Raw genomic sequence first — 24586 nt, forward strand, 5'->3', positions numbered from 1 at the left:
GCTTGACAGCAGGTATCAAGTGTTTTTGCTCTGAAAATGGGCCTGGATTTCAAAAGTGATTATCACCAACTGTTGGTACTTTATCTTGACCTCAGATGATAAAGAAGAAAAAAAGCGAAACCAAGAGGAGTGCTCTGGTCCTGTGAAACATAGCCGTTGTGATATTTTTAGACAAAACATGCCTGATCTTGGCAGTCCTAACAAACCAAACATGTGCAGCATTGTCTGCACACTCCAGCCACTCATCTTCAACTCCTACAGCAGCTTTCTGCTGTTTTTCTCTCTGACCATGAGCACTTTAAGCACTAGGATTAAACAAACAAAAAAAACAGATTACAAGGACATAGTCAAACATTTTTATTCATGTTTTAGGATACACGGTGGTGAAGCATCTCTCATCTGTAGACTCTTTGGACATGCAGCGCCTGATTGAACGGCACTGAGGAGTTCTCAACCCTCTGGTGCGACTCATGAGAAGATGAGGAGAACGTGACGCTCCTGCAGACTTCAGTTGAGTAAAAACGCCTCTTACGTTCCGTTCTTCTGTCCGTGCGAGTGTTTACAAACTAGATTCTGTACATCGATATCAAAATACAATAACTTTTCTTCTGTTTTTTTTATAAATACTGGTCTGTTTGGAACTCGATCTTTCCTGAGACGCTTTCAGAGCAACAACCTTTTTTTCTTTCTTCATTTGTGACCTGCTTTTTCGTTGTAAACTCAGAGTGTTTGGGTTGCAGACGCAGACATGACTCCACGTCTTGTGCTTGTGATCTGCGTGGTCCTAAAGGGGAAACGCTGCAGGAGCAAGCCCACAAACACTCTGGATTTACAAAATTCAACGGCAAAAAAGTTTTTTTTTCTTTTCCTTCTTTGCCTTTTGGATGAAAAAGGTTCACAGTTTTTACGGTGGCTCTTGTCCTGCTTCACACTGGCACAGTCACACATACACACGCGGTACCTTAATGCATCTCCTTGCATACTTTACACACGTTTATTATTGCTTTAAATGTTCTTGTTTCAGGACATCAGAAACAGAAAGAGATTATCCGTGCTGTAAGGCAGACCCCCTCCCCATTCATGGTTCATTGAGTTCTTGATAGTCTACACATCTGAGACGGCGTTGTTGGCGTCTCTGGCTTGCCGGATTCCATACAACCACTTGATGACGCGAGCGTTCCTCTCGATGATGGAAATCCCGTACGGGACTCGCTCAGAGGCCCTGGGGGGCCCGTCCTCCTCATCTTCCTCTTCCCTCATGCGCTCTGCGTCTTCCCCGCATTCGGAGCTGGGCGTGCTGACGCTGCGGAGCTTGGAGACGGACACGATGTCCGAGTTGGCCCTGGTGAAGCGCTCCACCCCGCCCATGTCCTCCACCTCCTCGGGGGCCAGCCCGCAGTAGTTGAAGAAGCGCTCCAGGTCGGCCGTGGCGCGAGAGTAACGATCACTCAGGTCTGACTTGGAGCGGTGCAGCGAGGGGTGCTTGCGGGACGAGGCTCGGGAGCTGGCGTTTGATGTGCGGGTGAAAGCAGGTGAGGCTGGGGGGGCCATGACTGCTCGAACCAGCATGGGACTAGGAGGCAGGTAAGCTGGGGGGGAAGGAAGGGCCTGGGAGGCAGTGCTGACCTGAGGATGAGGTTGATTTTGCGATGGAGGAGGCGGGGGTTGGAACAGAGGACGTGGCACTTGGCCCTGGGGGGTCTGTCTGGGCCGAAGTCTGGAGTGCAGATGGACCCTCGGGGGCTTCTTCATCTCGGCAAGCGGCCGAACGTCCACTCTGCGCACCGTCACCGAGTTGGAGGAGATGTAGGGCACCAGAACACGGGGGTAGGTCCGCGCTGGGACCGGGGGTGGGCGCCGGGTCAGCTCAGCCGCTTGCTGGTGCAGGTCGTTACCGAGGGGGGAGGAGGTGCATGAGGAGGTGGATGAGGAATTGTGATTTAGCGGTTTGAGGGTATTAAGGAGTCTCTGTTCTGCAGACAGACTGCTGCTGATGCTCTGAGCTCCTGATGAAGGAGACGATGACGAGGGGGAGGTGGAGGACGAGGACTGGGAACAGGGCTGGGGTGCATCACAAACGTCACTGATTAGGTTATTTAGAATATCCAAGTTAAGGGTGGGTCTCCTCTCTCCGGGCCCCATCCTGGCCCCAATGTTCTCCAAGTTGACCGGACAGCGAGGCACTTTCCGGGCCGGGGGAGTGCTGATGTGGCCCTGGAGCATCATGCTCTGTGGAACGAGGGGCTTGCGGATGATTGGGGGTTTGATGGGGGCCTGGCGAGTGAGGGCCACCTGCTGGCTCTTCACATACTTGGCCTTGTCCGCCTCCAGACGCTCCACAGCGCTCAGTTTACGCGCTCCCGGCTCCGCCTGACGCCGGAAGTAGTCCGGACCTTTGTTGAGGATCCTAAAGGGCATGGCTGAGGTGAAGGGGACTCCAGACAGACGGCCATCTGAGGGTCGCAGCGTCTCCACCGGCATCCTGAAGGGCTGAGAAGGAAAAAGACGAGTTTTACCAAAAGAATCCAAAATAAGAACAACTTAGAGCTCCTTCAAGCTGACAGGAAAACAGTGATGAAGAGCTTTAAACAGCCGGCCTCTTTAGGCAGAAGAAAATGGCTCTTTTGTGTTCCTCTCTTTTTGTCTGTCCCTCCCCCTCCCTCCCTTGAACCTCTACTCCCACAGACCCTTTCAACTTTCTTACCGGTTGCCGTCTTCACTCCTCTTCCTCTTTTCTGTCTCCTCTCTTTCTCTTTTTTTGCTCTTCTCTTCCTCAGTGAAAGGCTGCTAGTGGTTCAAGGGTCAGAGGGGAACAAACTCCACATCAGGACCCGCTGGTCCACTTCTGCTGGATCCGCCGAGTCCTCCTCGTGGGGGTCAGACAGCCACAGTCCAGGTCAGCCAGCGATGACACCCACCACACAGAAGCCTTTATGATCCCCTTTGATGCCGGGTTTAAGCTCCCGACTGTCCGTCCAGCTGTTCTCAGAGGTGGTCAGCAGCGCAGCCCGGTGCTGCCGTCCTAAACACAGTTCAGGAGAAAAATTCCACATGAGACTCCGGGCTGGTTCTGTCCCACGGAGACAAACGCACAAAGAGAGACTCTCACTTTCTCTCACACAAACACACACACACACAATCACGCACGCTCATGCGGCTCACAGCTGACAGACTGACTCTTCAACGCTCAAGTCGAGCAGACGGGTCAGGCTTTAATACCACGTCTGGCTCCTCCCACCAGCACCAATCACGCTGCAGGACGGGAACCTTGGGGGTTGCGAAGATGGGCGGGAGGTGGGGGAAAGCCCCCAATTGGTTGAGCTCAAAAGCGATTTTGTCCAATGGGATCCCCCTCCCCCCTCATGGCACAACAAAACAGGGGCAGGGCTTTCATTCAAATGAATCTCCTTTGAAGGGGGGGGGGGGGGGGGGGGGGGGGGGGAACAACGGACGGGACAGATGCAATTTTTTACATCCACTTGCATCAAGCTCGGTGGGGCGCTGTGACAACACTGAAAGGGAGAGTGCGCCCCGGTTTCTCCGCTGAAGCCCTTTGTCTTCGTCACCAGCAGCTTTCAACAATGGAGGTCTTCTTCTGTTCAAACCAGCGTTTGTTTAAATGCCCCCAATGCCTCTCAGGAAACCTACAGAAAACTCATTTCTTGTCCACCGTTCAACATACTTTTTCAATCTTAAGATGCTCCAAATTCTCCAAAAACAACTTTCCCTCAAACATGTCATTATTCAAGAATTATTCATTGCTCCAAGCTTCTTAACACTTACAGCTTTACGCTCTGAAGTTGCATCACCTGCTTTCACTCCTTACAATCAATAAATGAGCCTCTTTTATGGAGATCTTCTGCTGTCCCTCTGTACGTTATGTTTTCTTGGACCTCCTAACACTCAACCACATCATGGGTCACGGTCCCCAAAAACTATCAGTTTGTCATAAAACCGCTGGATTAAAAATCCTTTTTTATTTACGCACAAAAATCACAAACTCATGAACCAAACTGCCGTTTGACATCAGTAAGATACTGTTTTACTCCTATTTTTGCTAATTACAGGTAATTCACTCAACTTTTCTGTCCAATTATTCAACATCTAACCTTTAAGTCTCCACAAAGCCGAAAAATAAAAGCAACGATCGATCCAGATTTTGATAGTTTTATGTTTTTTTTTAGGAGTGGATGATATATCGGTGCCAGGATCAGAAACGACCGATATTTGCATAATTTCAGTTTATCCGTTAAAAAATCTGCCGATATTCTTCTGACTGTTTTCGGAAACATTTTATCTTTTAAATGTATACTTGTTCCTTATAGATTGGGAAGCTTGTGTTTACAGTCATTGTCAGTAAATGACTGTTTTCTGTAAATCATATTTTTGATGGGGTTACATGTTTTCCTAATAGATCCCTGGCAATGGGGAGCTTATGGTTTACAGTTGTGTCCAATATTCAATAAATGGTCTGAATGCTTTCAGATATATTTACATGAAGGTTTTAAAGTAGGCCTGCACAATATACCACAAATTTATCGTTATCGCAATATCCGAACTGGATATTGCATATTGCAATATGTATATCGCAAAAGACGGCGAATATCGCAATAAGTCGTAAACCCAAAATGTGTTAAAATAATTTTCTAGCAACTTGAAGCATTTAACGAATCAAATAAATCCCTCTATGCTTTGACTATTCAGATGGACGCCTTCCCATTGTTGACCAATCAGATGGAGGCCTATTATGTTAGATGTTTGTCACCCATGTCGATGAGGGTCATTTAAAGTATAATTTTTAAACTGTTGCAATGAAATGGGAATTTCATGGGTTATTTTTCTATTTGTTTATTTACCGCTAATTATATCGTTATTGCAATATTGATCACTAACATTGCAAGTTTACCTCATATCGTGCAGCCCTATTTTAAAGTGATTCTTGCTCATATGAGATCCTTTGCTGTATGTTAAAAAGGTCTAGTACAATGTGATTGTCCAGCAAAAGAAAAGTTGTGCATTTGTAATAAAGAAACAAAAAGGAAATCTAAACTTTGTGTTACTGTAGACACCTAAGTGTCCGTATGTGCAAATATCGGCTATCGGCCACAGCTGCAGGGGAAATATGGGTTATCGGCCGGAAAATTTTATATCGGGCCATCCCTAGTTTTTTTGTTTTCGTCTTTCAGTTCAGCTGATCTGCAAAAACATCCACCTCAAAGCTAACCCAAGAACAATTGTTTTTTTTAAAATGTATGTTTAAATGGGTGTTTAAAGTTGATTTGACAATTGTTTGTTAAATTTGGGAAGCAGCAAGTAACAGTTGGAAAAAGAAAAAAAAAAGCGGCCAAATTTGACCCCATTCGTTTTCTGGGGTAAAACAGCAAAAATCTCTGTTTTTCTTCTAAAACGGTTTATGTTTGATAAAAAAGTTAAGAGAGTTTAAGGTGACAATAGGTAACAACTGACAAAATTTTGAACACTGAATTTTAGCAAATTGTTTTTCATTTTAACAAAAAATGCATAATTTTGTAAATTGGATACTTTCAGAATTAATCACTAAGTCTTTAATTTTATCATAAAATTGCAGTAAATGAGTCAGAAAGATCCACTTTCATGCTTTGATCTGGAAAAAGAGCAACAGAACAATAAAACTTAACTGAGGATGAGCCTTTAGATTTGGTGTGATTACTGCATGCAGCCAATCCCATCAAACACAAACAGACTTAGACCGAGTTCCCCGTTTACATAAGTGACAACATGAACCAGTTTTCATTCCATTGTCCTTTTTTTAACGAGTGCTGCTGGACAAAGAGATGCAGAGATGGCAGCAGTTCAATTCAAACTGTTCAAAAGCTTTGCACTGCATGGAGGTTGGATGTAAAGTAAGGATGTAGGGATGTAAATGTCAGAGCTTTTATCACTCAAGGTCTGCTGATGAGGGAAGTTATCCACATGCAAATACCGTCAGGCTGAACATCGTTTCAGATGAAAACTGCAGGTCCGTCGCTAATACCTGCCCTGAAAAGGGTGACATGAGAACAATGAAGCAGGTTTACCTTCATGGTAAACATAATGTATTTTTCGTAACCATCAGGCCATTTAGGCAGGCCAGAGTCGGACCCACAATGGAAAAGTTGCTTGAATTGATTAGGGTTGTTGTCGTGCCTCAGAGTGTTTTTCAATTTAGTTTTCCAACCACAGGATTGGTTGAACGATGCGGCGTGCATGAGAGGGCCGTCGTGTTTGACAGTATTAGAGACAGACTGACTGCGGCGGGTGATAATGGTACAGAGGAGCTGATAGGAACAGATGAAACGAGCCTTTTTCCACAACTGACATGTCAAACTGGCCTGTTCAGTATAATTACTAAGAATCCAGAGTCAGGAACCAATTTCCCATCATGCCAGTGATCTCTACTGCTGATGTATTGAGTGAATACACACACACAAACATGTAGAAGGGCCAAAAAGGCAGTAAAACGCAGCATTCAAAGGCTGAAGCACAGCGACGAGGAGCGTTTACGTGACGCCAGCTGGACGGTTATATCAGTGCACAGCCTTGAACCAGCACACACCAGAAAACGAAGGAACGGCACTTAAAACAGCACCAAAAATGTCTTCCAATCTAACATCAAACTTAGAATACATTTATGAGTCAAAGTTATTTTTTAAACTATTAGGAAATTATACATTTGCAATTTATTTTCAAAGAAAGGTTTCACAGAAATCATAGAACGGATAACTGATTAAAGTTCAATGAAGAAGGGTTTTGTTCTTCGATTAAAAGAAGAGCAGGAAGCACTAGTGTTTTTTTTTTTTTTTTTACAAGAGAAATACCAAGAGGTCAAAACAATTGGGCTTGTGTTTGTGGATCCAGCAAGTTGACCCTGTTTTACGGACTATTTTTGGGCAGTGAAGCAAAGTAGCAGTTCAACAGAAAGACAACAATGTTCAAATAGAGGCTGAGGAGGAAGAAAAATAAAAAAAACACAAGAAAATGATCGGGTTTTTCTTCAGAAAAGCCACACGCCCAATGATTGTGTGAGTTTTGAACTCAAAAATAGAAAAGTGTGTTGTTTTTTTTCCTTAAGGTGAGTTGACTGTCGGTTAATCAGTTGATTTGAATGGACACGTTGAGTGAATAATTTAGCAGGTATTAGTTTCAGCAGGTAAAGCTTGGGGACACTAATGGAAAAGTCTCACTGGCAGCTCGCAACAGGCTGTTAAGATACACAACTGTAGAAAAATACATAAATTTGTGAACATTTCACTTGGAATTACTCTGAATTTATATTTCACTAAACCTTCAGCAATACCTGGACTAAGATTCCCCTGCACTTTGTATAAGGTGATCCCTCCCTAAACTACTTGGCGTTGCATTTTTTTAACAGCACATTCTTTTGTTTGAAGTCAGTGTGTGTGAAAAGTGTGAAAATGTTCAGTGTTGCATTTTACAGCCTTAAAACATCTATATTAATTGGAAAAAAATAAAGATGACCACTTTTCACCTGTTGCAGGTTATCTTTAGAATGTAACTCCTGCAATAAACAAGGGAATAGAGTACATGCTTGTTGTTAAGCTTTAAAAATCTTCGTCTGCAGTCAGGTTTCAGAGATCTGTTGGAAGTTGGGAGAACCCAAATGTCTTGAAGTGGAAAATGCTAACTCCTCTCTTTAAAAAACTGCCAGACTGTCTTTGATGAACAAGTTGGTCTGGAGAGGATCGTGTTGGGAATGTGGTAAAGTCCTTTTGGACTTAGGTGAAACCTCAGCAGTTCAAAGGGTCATCAGTCACACCTCCTAAAAGGGTAATACAGGGAGCTTGTTAGAGAGTTAAAGAAGCAGCAAAACATTGAACTGCAAACCAGCTCCATCCAGACAGTTCATTATCCCACAAAAACGTCTGGAGTACCGTGTTACGCAACTATCACATCAACTGCAAAAGCAACCGCTGGACCATAAGCTAGTTATTACAGCATGCAGCTTCTTCTTTGTGTGGACCTCCAGCTCGGCCCAATACTGTCTGCCTTTGTGGCCTCAGGAAAAACCCATCCTGAGGTCAGATGGGTGCAAAGAGGGTCAGTCTCTGCTGTTGGAAGAGCAGGTGGAACCACAGACCTCCGCTTTAACACAACAGTGAGGAAGGAGTAAAGTAAAACATTTTGTTTTACTAAACATAATGAGAGATTTGAAAAGCAGCTGGTCTTTAAAAAGAATAAACTCGCTAAACACCAGCAAGTTTTGCTCGCATTTAAAAATGCTCGCATTTAAAAACGTACCCTCTGTAAAATATCTGAAATAACTGTCAGAGTGGAAGCTAAAATGATCAGACGTGATCTTGATCTTCAACTATTCAGGCACTACAGATAAATAAAAACAAATAAAAGACAAATAAAAGAAAAGAAGTCAGTAAATCTGGTATTTTCTAAATAAAAGAATGAATCGACCATTTGAGTAACTTTATTAGCAGCATCCTGTTAACTTTAGGCAGCTGGTTGCTGAATATTATGCATCATCCTTATTGTCTGTGGGAACAACTGTCACAATAAATCCATATTTGGAATAAAGACTCCTGGTTTTTGTTAACTTTGCTAGCTTGGAGGTTTCATTTAAGCGGTTGGCGCAGCCGCGGTAGGAAAGAAGCGGACGGATTTCCATCATGTGACCAAGCAACTTGACATGCATCAAGAATCAAACAGATGTCCCCAAAGTTTTCCAAAATAAAACTTCCTTTAGATTCAGATTCAATCTAAAAATGAGAAAAACGTAGGTCATGTTTTTCTCTCTCTCTGCAGCACAGTACCAACTGTCTCACAAACTGGCACCAGTCTACAACCTGGGAGATGGGGACCACTGAATTACATGTTAACTTGTGGTCCTCAATAATTACTCAAAACTGCTAATAATTACCACAACTGCTAATAAGGCTTTGCTCCACAAGGCACACCTTCATGAGAGAAAAGAAAAAAAAGAAAATACACATTAGGGCCCAGATCATTATTAACAAATCTGCAACGTCGCACAATCGAGCTTTACCCTGGTGTGAGTAGACCCAAACAAGCACGAACAAATCCCAGCCTGCATCATCTAAATGAGTATCGGATGCTAATTCATAATACAAGATAAAAAATAATAAAATGCCTTTTTTTTGTCATTTAAATGAAGCGACTTAAACTTGAGTTAACTATTTTGTGTGTGTGTGTGTGTGTGGGTGGGTCACATTTTTACACTTTCTTTTACTCCTAAAGGGTTTGACCGGAGGAAAATATTAAGCCAACTTGTTTTTATTCTACCTACGAAATGAGCATTTTCTTTTTCTCTTTGTCAGACGATCCTAGGAGATTCCTGCATTCACAGTCCCACTGAAGGGGAAATAACAGGAATCCATCAAATCCTTTCTGCTGATGACTAAAACAGCTGAAAACTGTACATCGCGATCAGTTTGGGGAGTGAATCAGATCAAGTCCTGAGGGAACGTCTTTTGCTTCACTCAACTACAGCTTATCTGGGATCGTTTACACACAGCCCTACACCCGGGGGGCATGCAGCACTAATGTGCAAACACAAACCGTTGCAATTACACACTAAAGGCAGCTGCATCAAACACCTGAGCGCCCTTTAGCGTGCTGAAAAGTCTGAAGGTGAAGGGAAAAAACAGGAAAAATTTGCTTTCGGTCTAGAGCTGCCTCACTCCAATAACAAACTGTTTAAAGGAATGGAGCCACACAAGGTAAAGATTATACAGCAATGAGGAAAAACACCAATAACTTCTCTGTCACCTGAATAAGCGGAGTCAAACGATCAGCTGGAATGATACAAATATTTTCCTAAAAAACACAGATAATAATAGTAATAAAAAGGTTTTTATCTAGTCTGGTCAGCATGCAGCTCAGTTGTCCACCTCCAATGAAAGCAGTGCTGGGCCAAAATGACAAATGCTATGATTAAGACTGATATTTATAGATTTGGTATTCGGTCTAGAGGACAAGAGGGTGCAGGAAGGGATCCCGGTAGAAAGCAAAGCAAATGTTTCAAATAAAAAGAGGTTTCCATTAATATAAACATTTTTTAAGAGACCGTAAATCAGTGAGAATACTGACATCTTTATTAAAGCATGTAAATTCCTGTCTGAGGAAAAGTCTTCCTCATTTCTCTCTGAGCACACAAACATGAGCACATGTCAACATCATGCAAGAACCCTGATCCGCTCAAACTGAACAGAAGGTAAAAGTTTACTTACATGATAGGAACACGAGTCAGAAGTGGGTCGGTAAAAAACTAAACGGTGGCTTCCCAGCAGCTGAGTTTCACTGACAGAGCCCGACGTCTGAGCGAGGCTTTCAAGCTGCTGCGAGCACTGATGTGCTGGCGCGTGTGGGCAACAAGAGCTGAAACCAGAAGTAACCTGGATCGACTCTACTCCTTGGACTAAAATGCTCCTCTCCTCCCACAGTGCAGGAAGACTCCGCCCCTTTCTGGCTTAAGCAGGAAAACAGTCTGGAGAGCAGGAAATGAGAGATTTGCAGGAAAGTCACGTGGCCTTCCCAACACTTTCACATCATCCTGTCTTTCTCGGCAACCTTTCCTACAGGCTGTCTCTTTAAAAACCTGCCACAAAACACCAGCAACAAAAGGTTCCTGCTGGAATACTTGGTATTTCCTCTTGGAGAATGAGGAGCTTGTTGTTGGGCCATTTCCATCTCTTATCTCCTTAAATATTTCACAACTTTATAGCAACATATTTGTTTTGGTTTAATTCCAAAACTTCTCCTAAAAGCCAACCAACTTTTCAAAAAAGCTGCAGCAAAGAGTTCTGATGGGAAACTTTGAAATATAAGCTCAGTTCATCCTTTAAACTACCTCTTAGGGGTATATTTTCCATAAAAAAACTCCTCTCTGTTAGACTGGAGGCTTCCTGATTTTTCCTACAGCACAGTCTTAAACATTCAGGTTAAGGAGACAGACAAAATCTTTACCTTAAATACTAGATTTCCCGTTTGCTGAAGTTTACCATTACATCAGCAGCAACAGCTCAGAACTGGTGGGAGACACAAAGTTACAAATACTTGACATTATCTGAGTTGAGCAGTTTAAGGAAAGTCCGGGAGAGCTGCAACGAGTTGGGACAAAATATTTGTAGTCCAAGGAGGAGCAGATGCAACGTTAATTATTAAAGCCCCACTCCGATCATCTTTTGAGCTGTTTCCAAAGTGGTCCCAGTGGTCTTTTAATGATCATTATGTGAGTTTTCAGCCAAACTAAAAAGAAATACAGAAAACTGTGCTTTTTTTGGCCATAGTTTCTGCAGAGCAGCAGGAGTTTATCAGAAATGTCTTTCCCTTTTCTCTGAAGATATTGCTATGCCAAAAAACTTCTGGTTGAAAAGGTGAACAAATGAACAATGTTCCTTTACACCTACCTTTTCCTGTTTATTATTTTGTACTTAAATAACATTTACATTGTCGCTTAGCACATACATAATGTCTATGGCAAATTATGTTTCTTTCAGAGCATCACTTCAGGTTTGTTTATCCATTTGCATGAGTTTTCAACACGGTGCTGTTTCTCACGAGAACGTTTGTTTCTGTTTATTCCAAATGGATGGCTGCTCTTCTAAGCAACTGTGACTGAAAATATACAAATGCATCCTTACTGCTTGTGTGTTTTCTGCTGGATGGCTGCTGTGGATAAGCAGGCTGTAACAAGACAGAAACTTGATTTTTACGTGTTTTTTTTTCTTATTTTAACCTAAAGCAAAAAGCCAAAACACAAGGGGACATTTTTGGGTGACAGCCCTTCAGGCAGGAGAATCCAATGTAATTGCATACAAACAACAATGTGTTTCCTTAGGCTTCTGATTAACATACAAATGGTGGCTTTGCACCGTCTTCAAAGCATCTCGTCACCTAACCTAAAAGAAGTTGATTTGAAGTTTGCTAAACAGTCTGCATAAACTGTATTCAGTACTTCCTTATTTGAAGAAGAAAAACATCAGTCTTAACAGTCAAACTCATGCAGCACCATGAATCTTTTTACTCTATTAATTTAAGCAAAGTTAAGGGAAAAGTTCGAAATTATTCCAGTTATTTTGTGAAAATAATGCCTCAGTTTGTCTGCAAAACTGTACAAAAGCTATCCTGCCAGTTTGCCTTTTCTTTGATGGAGTATTGGAGATAGTTTCTCTTTTTTAAGCTCTGAAAGTAATCTCTTTATTCCTAGAAAACATTTCCAGTGAATGACAGATTTCAACATATAAGAGGTGCGGTCTGGGCTGGGATATCCTGTCATTAAAAGTCCACAAAGCAGTTGTTCTAAGAGGCTTAAAAAAAACAAAAATACTTTTTGGGTGACTTTTTTATACACACTTTTTTGTGGTTTTAGATTAGGGGGCAAATATTTTAGTGTATGACAGTGGTGATTTGTTACTAAGTCAGATTGTGACCGATTAGAGGAGATAAGAAAGTATGACTAAAACAACCAAGAGGACCTGGCTCCAGACATCAACATCCAGAACTGGAAGTCCTTGACCAGAACCAGAAGTGCCCCCATCGCTCAGAAAAACCTCCACTTTATTTCACTGGCGACCCGAACAGTTATATTTTTTTCCCTGAGATAAGCTTTAACAAAAGTTTATGTTCAGTTCTGAATACTTTGGGGCTATGGTCAGGGTTAGGGTAAGTCATATTTTCCGCTTCTGGCCAATGATTTTGTCCGCAGCCAGTTTTCTCACAAAACAAATAATAAATCTTTAATCTTAATCTTTAATTAAAGATTTTTTTTTCTTTTTTTAGTCCTTTTCTGGGGTTAAAAGTTACAACTTTTTCGCTGTTCCAAAGTGTCTGCACCCTGAAATGAAATTGCAAAAGTTCGAATGTTGTTTGTTTTTTGCTCCAGAGGCCGCAGAGGCCGACTCTAGGCTGATGTCATTAAATGGGTGGCACCCACACAGACAGAAAACCGATGCCTCAGAGATCTAGTCATCTTAATTCCGGGTAGAAAAGTGATGTGCGAAAATAAAATATTTCATAAAAAATTGGATGTAGTTTACTCTGTCATATAGGCCGTTTCAGTATTTTTTTGTTTGGCAATGTTCATTTTTTGTTAAAGTTTGTGTTACTGTGTGTATTTTTGTAAGTGAATAGGAGTTCTAAAGCCTCCTGACTTTTCAGTGTTGCACAATTGTTTGTTTATAACGAGTAAAACACAGATAACAAGAGTGTGCATGTTCAAGCTCGTGTAAGCAAACAATCAACAAAGCTGGTTGCTCATAGGGTTAGTTAAGGGGCTTCATTTGCCAGGCTTTACTGTCACTGTGTTAATGGACACAACATCTATCTCCCACTGTCCCCCAGTTCTGATAATAACAGGTGTTTATTGCTACATATTGAAAATTCACATAAAGTATCCCAATGGCATGTGTGCACTAAAGAAATAACAGATTCTTCAATATCTATAATCCATACCTGCCTCGACCTGGAGCCTCTTAGCGATCTATTAAGTCAGAGTTTAGCATGCACAGGTTAACTAGTTTATCACAAAACTTAACTTAAAAGATACCATTTTCTACCATTATTTATTATCCTTCATTCTAATCTATTCTTTTTGAAGAAGACGCTTAATCAGTCGATGTTTCAAATCCTGACTTAAACAGTCGATGTGTCCTTGTGGCTAACATTTTGATCCAATCGAAACAATATTTTAGTGCATGTCGCATAAAAATGTAATTCTGTGAACTGGGGGATGTAAAGATCTATGCCAATTTTTCTCACCACCATAGCTGTGGTTTGCCTATACAGTCACCATGGGTGTGGACATGTCAGCACATCCACAACAAACTTCAACACGTCTCCCATCAGAAGGTGTTTTGTAATCTTAGAGATTACAAAACTTGCAGTTGATGATGATTCTGAAGAAGCATTGACATGTTGCTCAGTAAAATAACATTTTCTTCTATTACGGTAATTCATTATTGACTCTAAATTAGAAGAAACTTCTGTTCTATCTTTAATAAAAGACAAATACTAAGGTTTACCGTAAATTATAAACATTGGGCAAATCAGTATCAGACAACATGGTTTAGGGGGGAAAAAAAGCATACCAGATTAAAAATCTTCCAGGTATCTCAAGCTTGGAAGATTTTACTAATCAAACATTTCAAACAGTTGAAGTGAGACCACATACTTGAAGCAACTGACTGGCCAGATTATAACTTGAATAAGTTGCACTACAGAAAAATATGAAAAAAATGAGGATAAGCAAGAACATGTTAAAAAAGGTAGAGCACGAATGGTTATGCGGACAAATATGACTGAGTAATAGATGTTCATTTCTCTATACAAGGCTATGAGATTTTGGCTTGTTGAAGCTCACGGGTACTTCCTGTTTTTTTCTTAAATCAGCAGTTTTGATTTTCTAAAAGCTAAAATTTGATCAATATCAGATTCAGTGTTCTATTGAACCGTACAGAGCTTAAAACTTTACTTTTTCCTGCCTATCTCCATTTTCAGAATGCTAAATTTGGTGGATAGAATTCTTGCCAGTGTTCCCTTCCCCCTTTGGGCTTCATTTTCACAGTGCAGATCCAATAGGTGACATCAGAAATGATCATTCTAATGTTTTATACAACTACGCTTTGGCGGGCATACTTTTTTCACTTGACCAGGAGTAGAAATGTGGAGAGCTTTGGTAAAGAAAGGAATAACATGGAATCTGGATGAAAACATGCATTAATTTTGATTGAAATATACATTTTAAAAGAGAACATTTTGAGTTTTTATTTCAAAACTGTGACTTTTGTTCTCATTTTGGCTTGATGTCCCTCGGGGAAAAACACAAACTTAGAGAAATGCCGTGTTCATGTGGTGTTGGAATGAAACGTGACTGTCTGACTCAGAAAACTCACATGAACGTCACAAAAACAACAAATCCTTCAACAACACATGACATGAATGCAAAATAAGATTCTGCACCTCAAAAAGGTCAATTTGTTTTTCGTACATCATCTATGAGGAAACACCAGAATTACAGGGAAAATATAACATTATTAAGGATTATCATTAGAATTTATTCCAGTTTGGCGGGCCGGATTAAATAGTTTAGCAGGTCGTTAAACTGTTTAACGGGCCGCAGTATGGCCACTCCTGCTTTAGAGCCTTAAAGCCAGCTGTTGTCCTGCCAACCGGCCGTTTCCTGAGTGCCTTATTCTCCTTAAAGTTCAAACATACGTTCCACATGCTTATTTCAAGGAGTCAGCAGGGTGGGGTTCCCCACCCAAACACACACTGAAACACATACTCAAGCTCTCCTTTCCGCAATTTGAAGTCAAACATGCATTTCTGCAGTGGTCAGCCACTGGAGAGGACTTCCACTTTTACGTCTTGAAAGGAGTTCGTCAACAATCTTTTTGGCTGGATCAACATATTCAGACACTCCCACCACCGCTGTACGCCTCACTTCCCTTCCCTTCGTCCTCTCCAACATCCCTCCCATCCTCTGCGTTTTGTCACTGCGTGATCATTGGGCGGTAATGAGATTCTATGAGAATGCGCACACCTCCGCTCAGATACGGAGGAGGCAGGTGGATCAAAAGTTTTAGTGTGTGTGTGCCGCCTTGTCATTTCACCAAACACCCCAAGATTCAGGACACACAGACACTCACGGCACGCTCACTTAACCACACAGCAATGAGTCAATGTTGACACTGCAGTGGAAGTTTACAAAACACAGATAGCTCTGTTCTCAGTTCCCATTTCTGATTCATCAGTTAGTTTCTTCAGAGGCCACCAAAGGATAGTGAGAAGTAATAAGTCACTGCAGATCTTCCCTTTTTACTTCATAATCTTGAGCTGGTGTTACATATGTGAACCCTGCCTGCTTACATCACAGCAGCAAGTCCAGGCAAGCCCTACATCTGCCCCCCCCCTGCACTGCTTTGACGCAGATCCCAATCTGACTGAGAAGTGTCTTTCCCCAAAAGAAAAGTGGAAAACCACCTCTGTCATGACACAGAAGCTGGAGTTGTTTATGGGGTTGTGGTTCAAACACTCACACTGACTTTATCCCTTAATTATTCCAGGAATGATGTTGGATGGCAGCCCAAGTCCAGACTCCAGTGGCAACATTCAGCATTGTGTGGATTTTCACATTTTCAAACAGTCAAAGCAAACATTATGGGATATTGGATTATTTACCATTAAGGGGTACTTCAGAGTTTATTCTCTCACTTTCGAATCTCAACACTCCCTTTATGCTGCTGTGAAAGCCTTGTCAATACTGATAGCTAACTGGTAATTTCCACTGCAGTCTCTTAGGGTCGTGTGTTCATTTTAAGTCCCACTGCAGTCATCTTTAAAACCATTTTTAAAGCACTTCCAGTGTAAACATATGTATTTTCCAATGTAAACATTTCCGGTGTAAACATATCTGTGACATGCTTTTTTCTTTTTTTTCCACATTACGATTATTCTGTTTTAAGCCAATAAAAAACAAATAAATAAAAACAAAATAAAATAAAACTGTCATTTTCTAGAGCTTGGATTTTGCAGAGTGGCAGGAGTTCATTTGAAATTTGCCTCCAAGTTGTGGGTGGCAGAATTGGTGCAGAGCAAACCCACCCTCCTTTCTCTTCCCGTTGCTCTCTGTTAATGCACTTTCCTGCTAGCTTACAGCCCCTCAAACCACCAACCTAACATTACCGTACCACAAACGGCGAGCAATATTGGAGCTGCCCCCTCGTACAGTTTTGAGCCAAATAGCAGCTCAGACGAGGAAAATTATGACGCACATGGATCTAGTCGTCTATAAGAGGATGCATCACAAGCTAATGAATTTGTTTCTTATTTTCTATATAACAAATACAATATTCTTCAAAGGGCTTTTTTCGTCTGCTTCGGATTCACAACGCTTAAAAAAAAGAAATATTTAGAAGTGCATCAACCATCAGTAAAATGCCACATGGACTGGTTAAAAACACAATTTTAATCTAAGCTGGTCTTTAAAGTCAAGAGTTATGCTTACACTGTAAAAGTAGAAGAAATTATGAAACAGAAATGAAAAACAGCTCCCAGGAGAAGGAAACTAAAGTTGCTTCTACAATAATTCAACTGTTACAAGTTTTATGGACAATTAAAGTTTTTTTTTTTCCATTATGCATAAACCCTTTATGATGTGATATTTAAAAAAAAGCCTATTATAAATGCTTTCCAAAAATATTTCTTACTGGAACCCCAGAGACTGCATTTTAAGATTCCTACGCTGAGTTAACACACAAAACCCGTTGCTTTATTCCAACACTCCATTCATCAAATCCTCTTCATCGCAACAGGTTTTTTCAGCTTTAGGGCACCTTCTCTGACTATCTGGTGCAGCACAAAGACCGTATTGTGAAGGTGATGTCAACATAGTACAGACGCATGGATCTATAACACAGCTGCGTATAATGCAGCCTCTTTGAGCTCTCCGGTTAATGGGTCAGTGGGTCCACGGTGGAGGGGGTGGGGAAATAATGATTAACCAGGGGGATGTCTCTAAATAATGCCAAAACAGCCGAAGGCGGAGACGACAACAGCAAAAAGACAGAGTTTCTCCCATATACCGCATGTGCATGTTAACTTTTGACCCTCTACCCCACAGAAAATATTATATATTTTGTTTCTACTTTGCCTCTTGCATGATTTTTTTTAAAGTGCTAAACCATTTGGTTGAGCAGACAATCCCAGAGTAAAGACAAAAAAAAGAAAAAATATACGTGCTTATTGATAGATTTAAAAAAAAATGCATAAGGCAGAGCAGCATGCACTGTTAACAAGATTTTGATGTCCCCACTGCTTGTTGAAAGCACTTATTAGTCTCAAAATGCAGAAGACATTGCAAATTTTATTCATACAAAATACAGGAATGGCTTCAAAAGTCAGTTTGACGTAATTGGCAACTTCAATGAAGGTGACTAGTGACGGGTCCATAGTAAATGTATTCTTATAGCTTGATAAACATGCAGTTACCGTAATTTGGTTTCTTTAACTCTAAATCAATTTTAAAATAGTGTTAAAAAAAGCTATTAATGAAATTTGACATGTTCAGGTAGGGAGCCTATCAAGTGTTATGTCATTTTATTTTGTATTTAATTGGTTTTGTGTCCTTTTTATTTTATTTATTGCTGACAGTGCACTGCTGCTTTTCTGGTCGTAGACTTGCCTTTTTCTGTATGTAAGCATAGTGTCTATAATTAGAGATATTTAACAGTTGTATAATATTATTCATTTATTTTTTTCTTTACACCTAGATGCTTGATTTATAAAGGATGTGCAAAAAGTTCAGAATGTTTGGAATAACTTGGATCATAATCAGTAGCCTTTGTTTTTTTAAATATTGGTTTTCTTTATTCGCGCATTTGAGACCTGATTGTAAATTGGCACTTTATAAACAAATTCAACTAAAATTGAGTTGAGCTGAGCTTATTTTGCTGCACTTTCAACACCATCTCTACAAGCCTGCAACAGAAAAACATGTTGGGGAAAAATAAAAGATTAACTTGACAAGTAAACAAGGCTGTTGGTGCAATTCCCTGGAAAAGTTTGTAAAGGTTCAAATCATACTTTTTTTCAATATATGATTGATTGATTTCCACAAACCTGAAGTTTACTCTGTGTCATATGCTTATGGAGAGGAGGATTATTTATCTAATTTCCCAAAACTTAAACTTAAAAGAAATGTGCCATTCCTGTCAGCTATATGTCCAAATTTGTGTTTTCAAATTTTCAACATATTAGGGTTAAAAAAAATTTTAAAAAATAATTCAAGCGGCAGCACTTCAGCCTTTCACCCTCATTCTGAAAGCCTGGCTATGACAAAAACTGAATGCGTTATGAAAATGCTGTTTAAACTGATGTCATTAGTCTGACAAGGGTGGAGCACCTTGACAAGATGGGAAATCCTCTAAAAGAAAAAATACACAAGCAAACACACCTACATGCAAAACACCAAATCCTACATGATGAATGTATGGGGATTTATGAAGCTGAACTTTTGGCCACACGAGTATTAAAATGTACACACCTAATCTGTGTTGTCGCTGCACATTAAGCTTTAAATGCTGGGATCTCAGCCTCTGACCTAATTTTGATTAGTTGCTTAATCTGCGTGTGGGTTGCCCGCAAACACGTGTTGGAAAAGAGACTCACGTTTACTATTTCACCTGCTGGACATGGTGAGCAACATGTCAACAGATTAGAGCAATGATTAAAAACAAAGAAATAAAATAAAATGAAACTGAGTCCACAAAAGCGTTCTCCACTGATGGAAATCAAACCAAAACAAAAGGGAGCATGGCGATTTGGCAGGACCCAAAGCGCCACACAGTCACAAGATCGGCAGCTTCCTTTCATGTGAGAGGCGAGCTGCTGATCTCCATGGTACACTACAAGCAGAGACACAGCTTGCCTGGAGTCCCACTGACCTCATTCTTCGGGGGGGGGGGGGGGGGGGGGGGACTCATCCAGACTGCAAGCACCCAAAGGCCACTCACTAAACGGTGACTTCCCGTGACTCTTTCTGCCTCAAAAATGTAAAACAATGGAGAGCTTAATCTAACTGTTCATAAAAAAGTATATATCCATGGAATAAATGCCTTTGTTTCTGCAGTTTAACTGAAAAACACACAGACCTGCACTATTTAAAAGTTAAGAATTTTAGCTTATTCCATTCAAAAAGATATCAAACCTCCTGGATAGATTGACCACTTCTAAAAAAAGCATCAAAATAAAAACTATTTTTATAGCTGACATGACACAAATCTATTTTAGAACATAAAAACAGTGTTGCATAACAAAAAAATCCAACTACATCTTTGCGACTGTGCCTTTTTCGCCAAATAGGCCAGCTAACTTCCTCCGCTCTGAAGAACAATGTGAACACAACAAGAGCTCAGCATCATGAGGTCTCGCTGCAGAAAAACTGCAAGCACCTAATTAAAAACTTAAACAAGCAGAACAGCGAAACAACCAGACCATTAGGAGAGAAAGACAAGATGACGAGTTTGGAACAAAGCCACTCAGATGATTCCTGTCACCTAATGAGTATTACTGACAACTGCATTAAAGGAGCCCTAAAAGCTCTCCTACATTTCTGCTTTGAGAAATACAATTCACAGGAATAGCTCTTGTATATAATCTTCTGGGAGATGAGGGTTTACTTTTTTCTGTACTATATTGCCTGCAGCCAGTGTAGCATGACATAGGCCAAACCACCCTGTTATTTGCTAGCTACTCATTGTGATGTGATGGTATGCAGGTTTTACAATGAAGTAGGTGTCTTCCAGGTAAACACAGTTTGTTGTCAAATAAACAAACAGGTGAGCTGTAAGAAGCACAACACAAAATTAACAGCGATGTTTCAGCTCTGTCACGGTTTTACCCCAACTCTGTCATTTACCACAGCCAACAACGAGACAGGATCCCCTTAGAGTAGTTTGGAACACGGCACCACCACAAGGTAAACAGAAGCACCCAAAAAAGAAAGAACCTCATAAACCAAACCTCAGACAAGAAAAGGCAGAACATGGAGTACGTAAGTTGTGCAGGGACAACATGCTGGACAGGGTTTGAATGGAAAAGCACAAAATTCTTACGTTTAGGTGATGGAAAGAAAACACAGAACATCAAAATGTCCTTAAACACCTACCATCACATTGAATTGGTACTGCAATGTTTTATAAACCTTCTGAGCTAAAATTGTTAGGGTTCACCAATGCATTGAACCTACACAGATCTTTTAGGAGGCCTGCGATGGACCCTCAACCCGTCTAGGGTGTACCCTGTTTTTGCCCAAAAGTGTCTGGGATAGGCTCCAGCAACCCTGTGGGCCCAAAAAGAGATCAAGTAAGGGTTAATGGCCGACGAAGTGTGCATTATCACTTTTTAACGCGCGCCGTGGACGCCTGAAGTGCGTTAAAAAGTTATACCACGGTCGCTTACAAAAGAAATAAATATTAACCAGTTTTTAGTCCTTAATTTTTGTTTTGTTTTTTCGATTTGGATCGCTTTTCTCACAAAAAGTGGACTATTTGTTACATAGTGCGGCGACACACAAATAGTCCACGTTGCGCCGCACCACCGCTGCAGTCAAGATTCGCCGATATAAAGCGATATATATATATATATGCTGCTCTTTCCGATGGGTTGAATAAAGCATCAGTTCAGAGAGAAACTTCATCTCTTACCACTTGTTTTTATCCAAAGGGTTAAGCAAAAGGTTGTTTTAAAGAAGCCGGCGCAGTGATACAAAACATTTAAGCTAGGTGACCGGAACCTTTTTTTTCACCGTGGAGTTATCCTGTGGTTTATCACTTTTCAAACGCACACCCAGCAGCCAATCAGAATAGAGTATTGACCCGGACCATGGTATAAGCAGGTTTGGAAATAGATGAATGGATCCATTATGAAGTTCTATTATGGTTCTGCCCCATTTTAAAATAGCATTTCTATTTTTTATAGAACGTTCTTAAAAGTGTTCGCATTTCTAGCAGCACTGTAAAGGGATGTTGCAACTCATGCAAGAAATGTAGGAAGCATAAATTAAATTTCAAAACTTTTTGGATAAGAATGACAAACTTTCCAATGTGTCATCAAAAAACTCAAAAATTAGATTCATTTGCAAAATAATCGTAATATGCTTAAACAATTTTCTAGTCATAAAGCTGCAATTGTGTTCCGGTCAGATGACACAGAAAATATGGAAACTTGATTTGTAGAAAAAGTGCCAATTTGATGATCTTTTTTATGTTTGCAATTTGCACAGATGGTTTAGCATTGGTTTTAGTTTAGATTCCCTCCAGACCCAGCTCTCTGCATCTACCCAAACGTCAAACAGGTGCACATTTTTAAGGGTACCTTTAATTTAATTTATTTTGGTTTTGAACAAGTTTACACTTTTAATTGTACACTGTTATTTTTGTCTTGAACGACTAATGCACTTGTTATTTATCGATGAAATAGTTATAATTTCTTGCTATAAAATAACTAAATGATACACCTTTCATTAGATGTTGATGAATTTGTTGTAATGTCTTTGTTTTTAATGACTGACTGATTTTATTTGTGGTAAATTCCTATTTTTAATGAATGAATGAAGCACTGACCAAAGAGGACTTTTTACATTTCTTTGTACCAGAGAAAATGACAAAGTAAATATTGGAAGAAATGGATTAATATGTACAACCAGTGCTCCCCTACAATTGTTCACATGGGCTCTGTAGTATTCTTTAGGCAAACTACACTACAAAAAACACTTTGGTCTAAATGACAAAGCATTATGTCAAATTTAAAATACATTTATAAAGACAAGATGCTTCCAAACACACACTCACAAGCCCTTCTACTTTCCATTCATTGGGAATAAAAAAAATAAAAAAAAGTGTGACTATAAAGGAAACTACCGTATTGAGTGCATAATTCTGAATTGTTTTCATGAAAAATTTTGATTTAAGGAGGAAAAAATGTCAATTTGATATAATTCAAATTTTTTAAATCATTTTGAGCAACAATGAAAATTAAAACGGGTGACAAAAATCAAAATATGATGTGATCCTCAATGGGAACGACATAAATCCAGTCAAGTGTTTCTAGGAAAAGTAATCTGCTGCATGTGTGAAGCAATTCCTGTCTAAAAATAAACAGTATACTTACAAAGTATTAAACAAAGGGCTGTGCTGCCAGTAAGACACAATTTGTCAACATTGCCTGTGTGTATGTTGAGAGAAAGATCCCATTTCCTCCTTCGGTACCACTGGAAGTAGACTCCCTGAACAGGACACTAGCGGGCTGTGGTGGGCCCCTGTGTTGAGCTAAAAGCCCCCATAAGCTTCTTTCCAGACAACACCAACCCATACTTTTAAAACCATTAAATGCTTCTTCTAGTTTAAATGGAAGAAACAGCCTCTGCAAATTATCTTAAGGTCCAGTGTTAGTATTAGTAGTAGTACTAGGGAAAATTTCCACCACAACTTACCTACCCCCACTCTATTTAAATGTAGGGGGGGGGGGGCACATCAGAAAACAATTTGCTCTCTGAGGGGCCCGTAAAAAAAGACCCATACGCCTGGCCTGGGAATGATTTTAAGATGGGAATTACAAGGTTTGTTGTTGTTGTTGTTGCCTAAAGGGGGCAACTTGTGTAATTTAAAGGCTCTGTGACGGGACGACCAAGCATCTGAGCGCAGCCTCCAAGGCCTGAAACTTCTCATGAAACAACAATAACATGCACACAGACTTCCTGCTCTGTGGTCATCAGCTTGATAGTCATTATTTTAGGATAACACAGCACAGGCTAATACAGGAAGGGCCAGCAGTGCATTTCAGGCTTCAGTTTCCTTCTCTGACACAGTAAGAGGAACAGCTGCTGTCTCCTGCTGCAAAATCCATGTGTGCACGTACAAACAGGCCTCCGGGGTTGTTGCATAAAGCAGCACTTCTCAATTTGTTCTGCAACAGGCACCCATAGTTGTCTTCGCAAGCAATGACTCAATTATGTCAAGACGTTGTGGTATCAGAGACTGTGTTGAAACACTATGAAAAAAAAAACAGCTTGAAAGACCAACACATAATGATTTAAGGAAAACATAACAAATAAATAACCAAAACATGGGTTTTATTAGCTCAACAAGAGGCTTAACAAAATGTACTAGTAAGTAACCTCATTGTTACTAAATTCGACATTTACCAAACTAGCTTGAATATCGCCAGCTTAGTTGCATTTATGAGCATTTATGCTTGAACACGCAAAAAAAACAAAAAAAACTTACCAAGACGAACAGCCGCTAAACAGCATAATTAAATAGAAATAAATGTGCTCAGTTTTATAGAAAGCAGGTCACGGGGTGTATGGACGCCGCTGTAACGGCATTTCTTTGGATCTCACTTTTGAAAAAACTTTCCATGTTAGCTAGGGCTGTACCATTAACGATCTTAAATCAAACTAATTCACAGCGGTAATGTGTCACAAAAGGCAAGTACCGTAGAAGAAATATAATTTATTAGATTCTTAATATGAATTTGCTTTATTTTTATCTTTAGGAATACTATTTTAAATGTTTTCGTTAATTGTTTAGTTTTAAGGTGTACGATGCATTGCACCCCTAAAAGCACCCCGACTTTGGTACGCTCGATTTTCAATTTTGGAAGATGCTGCCCGAACGGTGCCTTGGAGACCATTTGCTATCGCGAGACTTGGAGAGAAGCCCAAAAGCCAAAAGTTGACAGACTTTTAGATGTATTGACTATAAAGCTGTATGACTATCTCTGCTTTTTCCTTTTTATTTAATTTATATAATTTATAATAATTGAAATAATAATTTATATTCATATATATATATATATATATATATATATATATATATATATATATATATATATATATATTTTTTTTTTTTTTTTTTCCTCCTGTGCATGCAGAGATGAAACCTTTTCTTCAGGACAACTGTTGTCTTCTTCTGCTGCTAAAAAAATGTTTTTGCTCCAAGCACTCTCTCTTTCTAAAAAGGGATAAGCCAAATGCATGGGTGAGTGTTGATAAGGATGAAACCAATTCGTTGAATAT

At 40.2% G+C, this 24586-nt stretch overlaps 1 protein-coding gene across 2 annotated transcripts; it reads right to left on the minus strand.

The window, feature by feature from the left end:
- Positions 1 to 342: 342 nt before the first annotated feature.
- LOC101165636 (protein FAM110B) lies at positions 343 to 23937 on the minus strand. Of its 2 annotated transcripts, none has more exons than XM_023956409.1 (3): positions 23793 to 23937; positions 2705 to 3022; positions 343 to 2490 (listed from the first exon to the last, which is right to left on the minus strand). In XM_023956409.1, exon 3 carries the CDS (start codon positions 2479 to 2481, stop codon positions 1105 to 1107), a length of 1377 nt encoding a protein of 458 aa, XP_023812177.1. In that variant the 5' UTR covers positions 2482 to 2490; positions 2705 to 3022; positions 23793 to 23937; the 3' UTR covers positions 343 to 1104. The 2 variants fall into 2 exon arrangements, with proteins under 2 accessions (XP_023812177.1, XP_023812176.1); XM_023956408.1 differs by lacking the exon at positions 23793 to 23937 and adding an exon at positions 10239 to 10411.
- Between the last annotated feature and the right edge of the window lie 649 nt (positions 23938 to 24586).

This window comes from Oryzias latipes, chromosome 7 (genome assembly GCF_002234675.1).
Source record: "Oryzias latipes chromosome 7, ASM223467v1".
In the NCBI taxonomy this organism is placed as follows: Eukaryota; Metazoa; Chordata; class Actinopteri; order Beloniformes; family Adrianichthyidae; genus Oryzias; species Oryzias latipes.

Coding starts and splice junctions, on each gene's coding strand:
- LOC101165636 (XM_023956409.1), bottom strand. CDS start 2,481: ATGCCGGTGGAGACGCTGCGACCCTCAGATGGCCGTCTGTCTGGAGTC.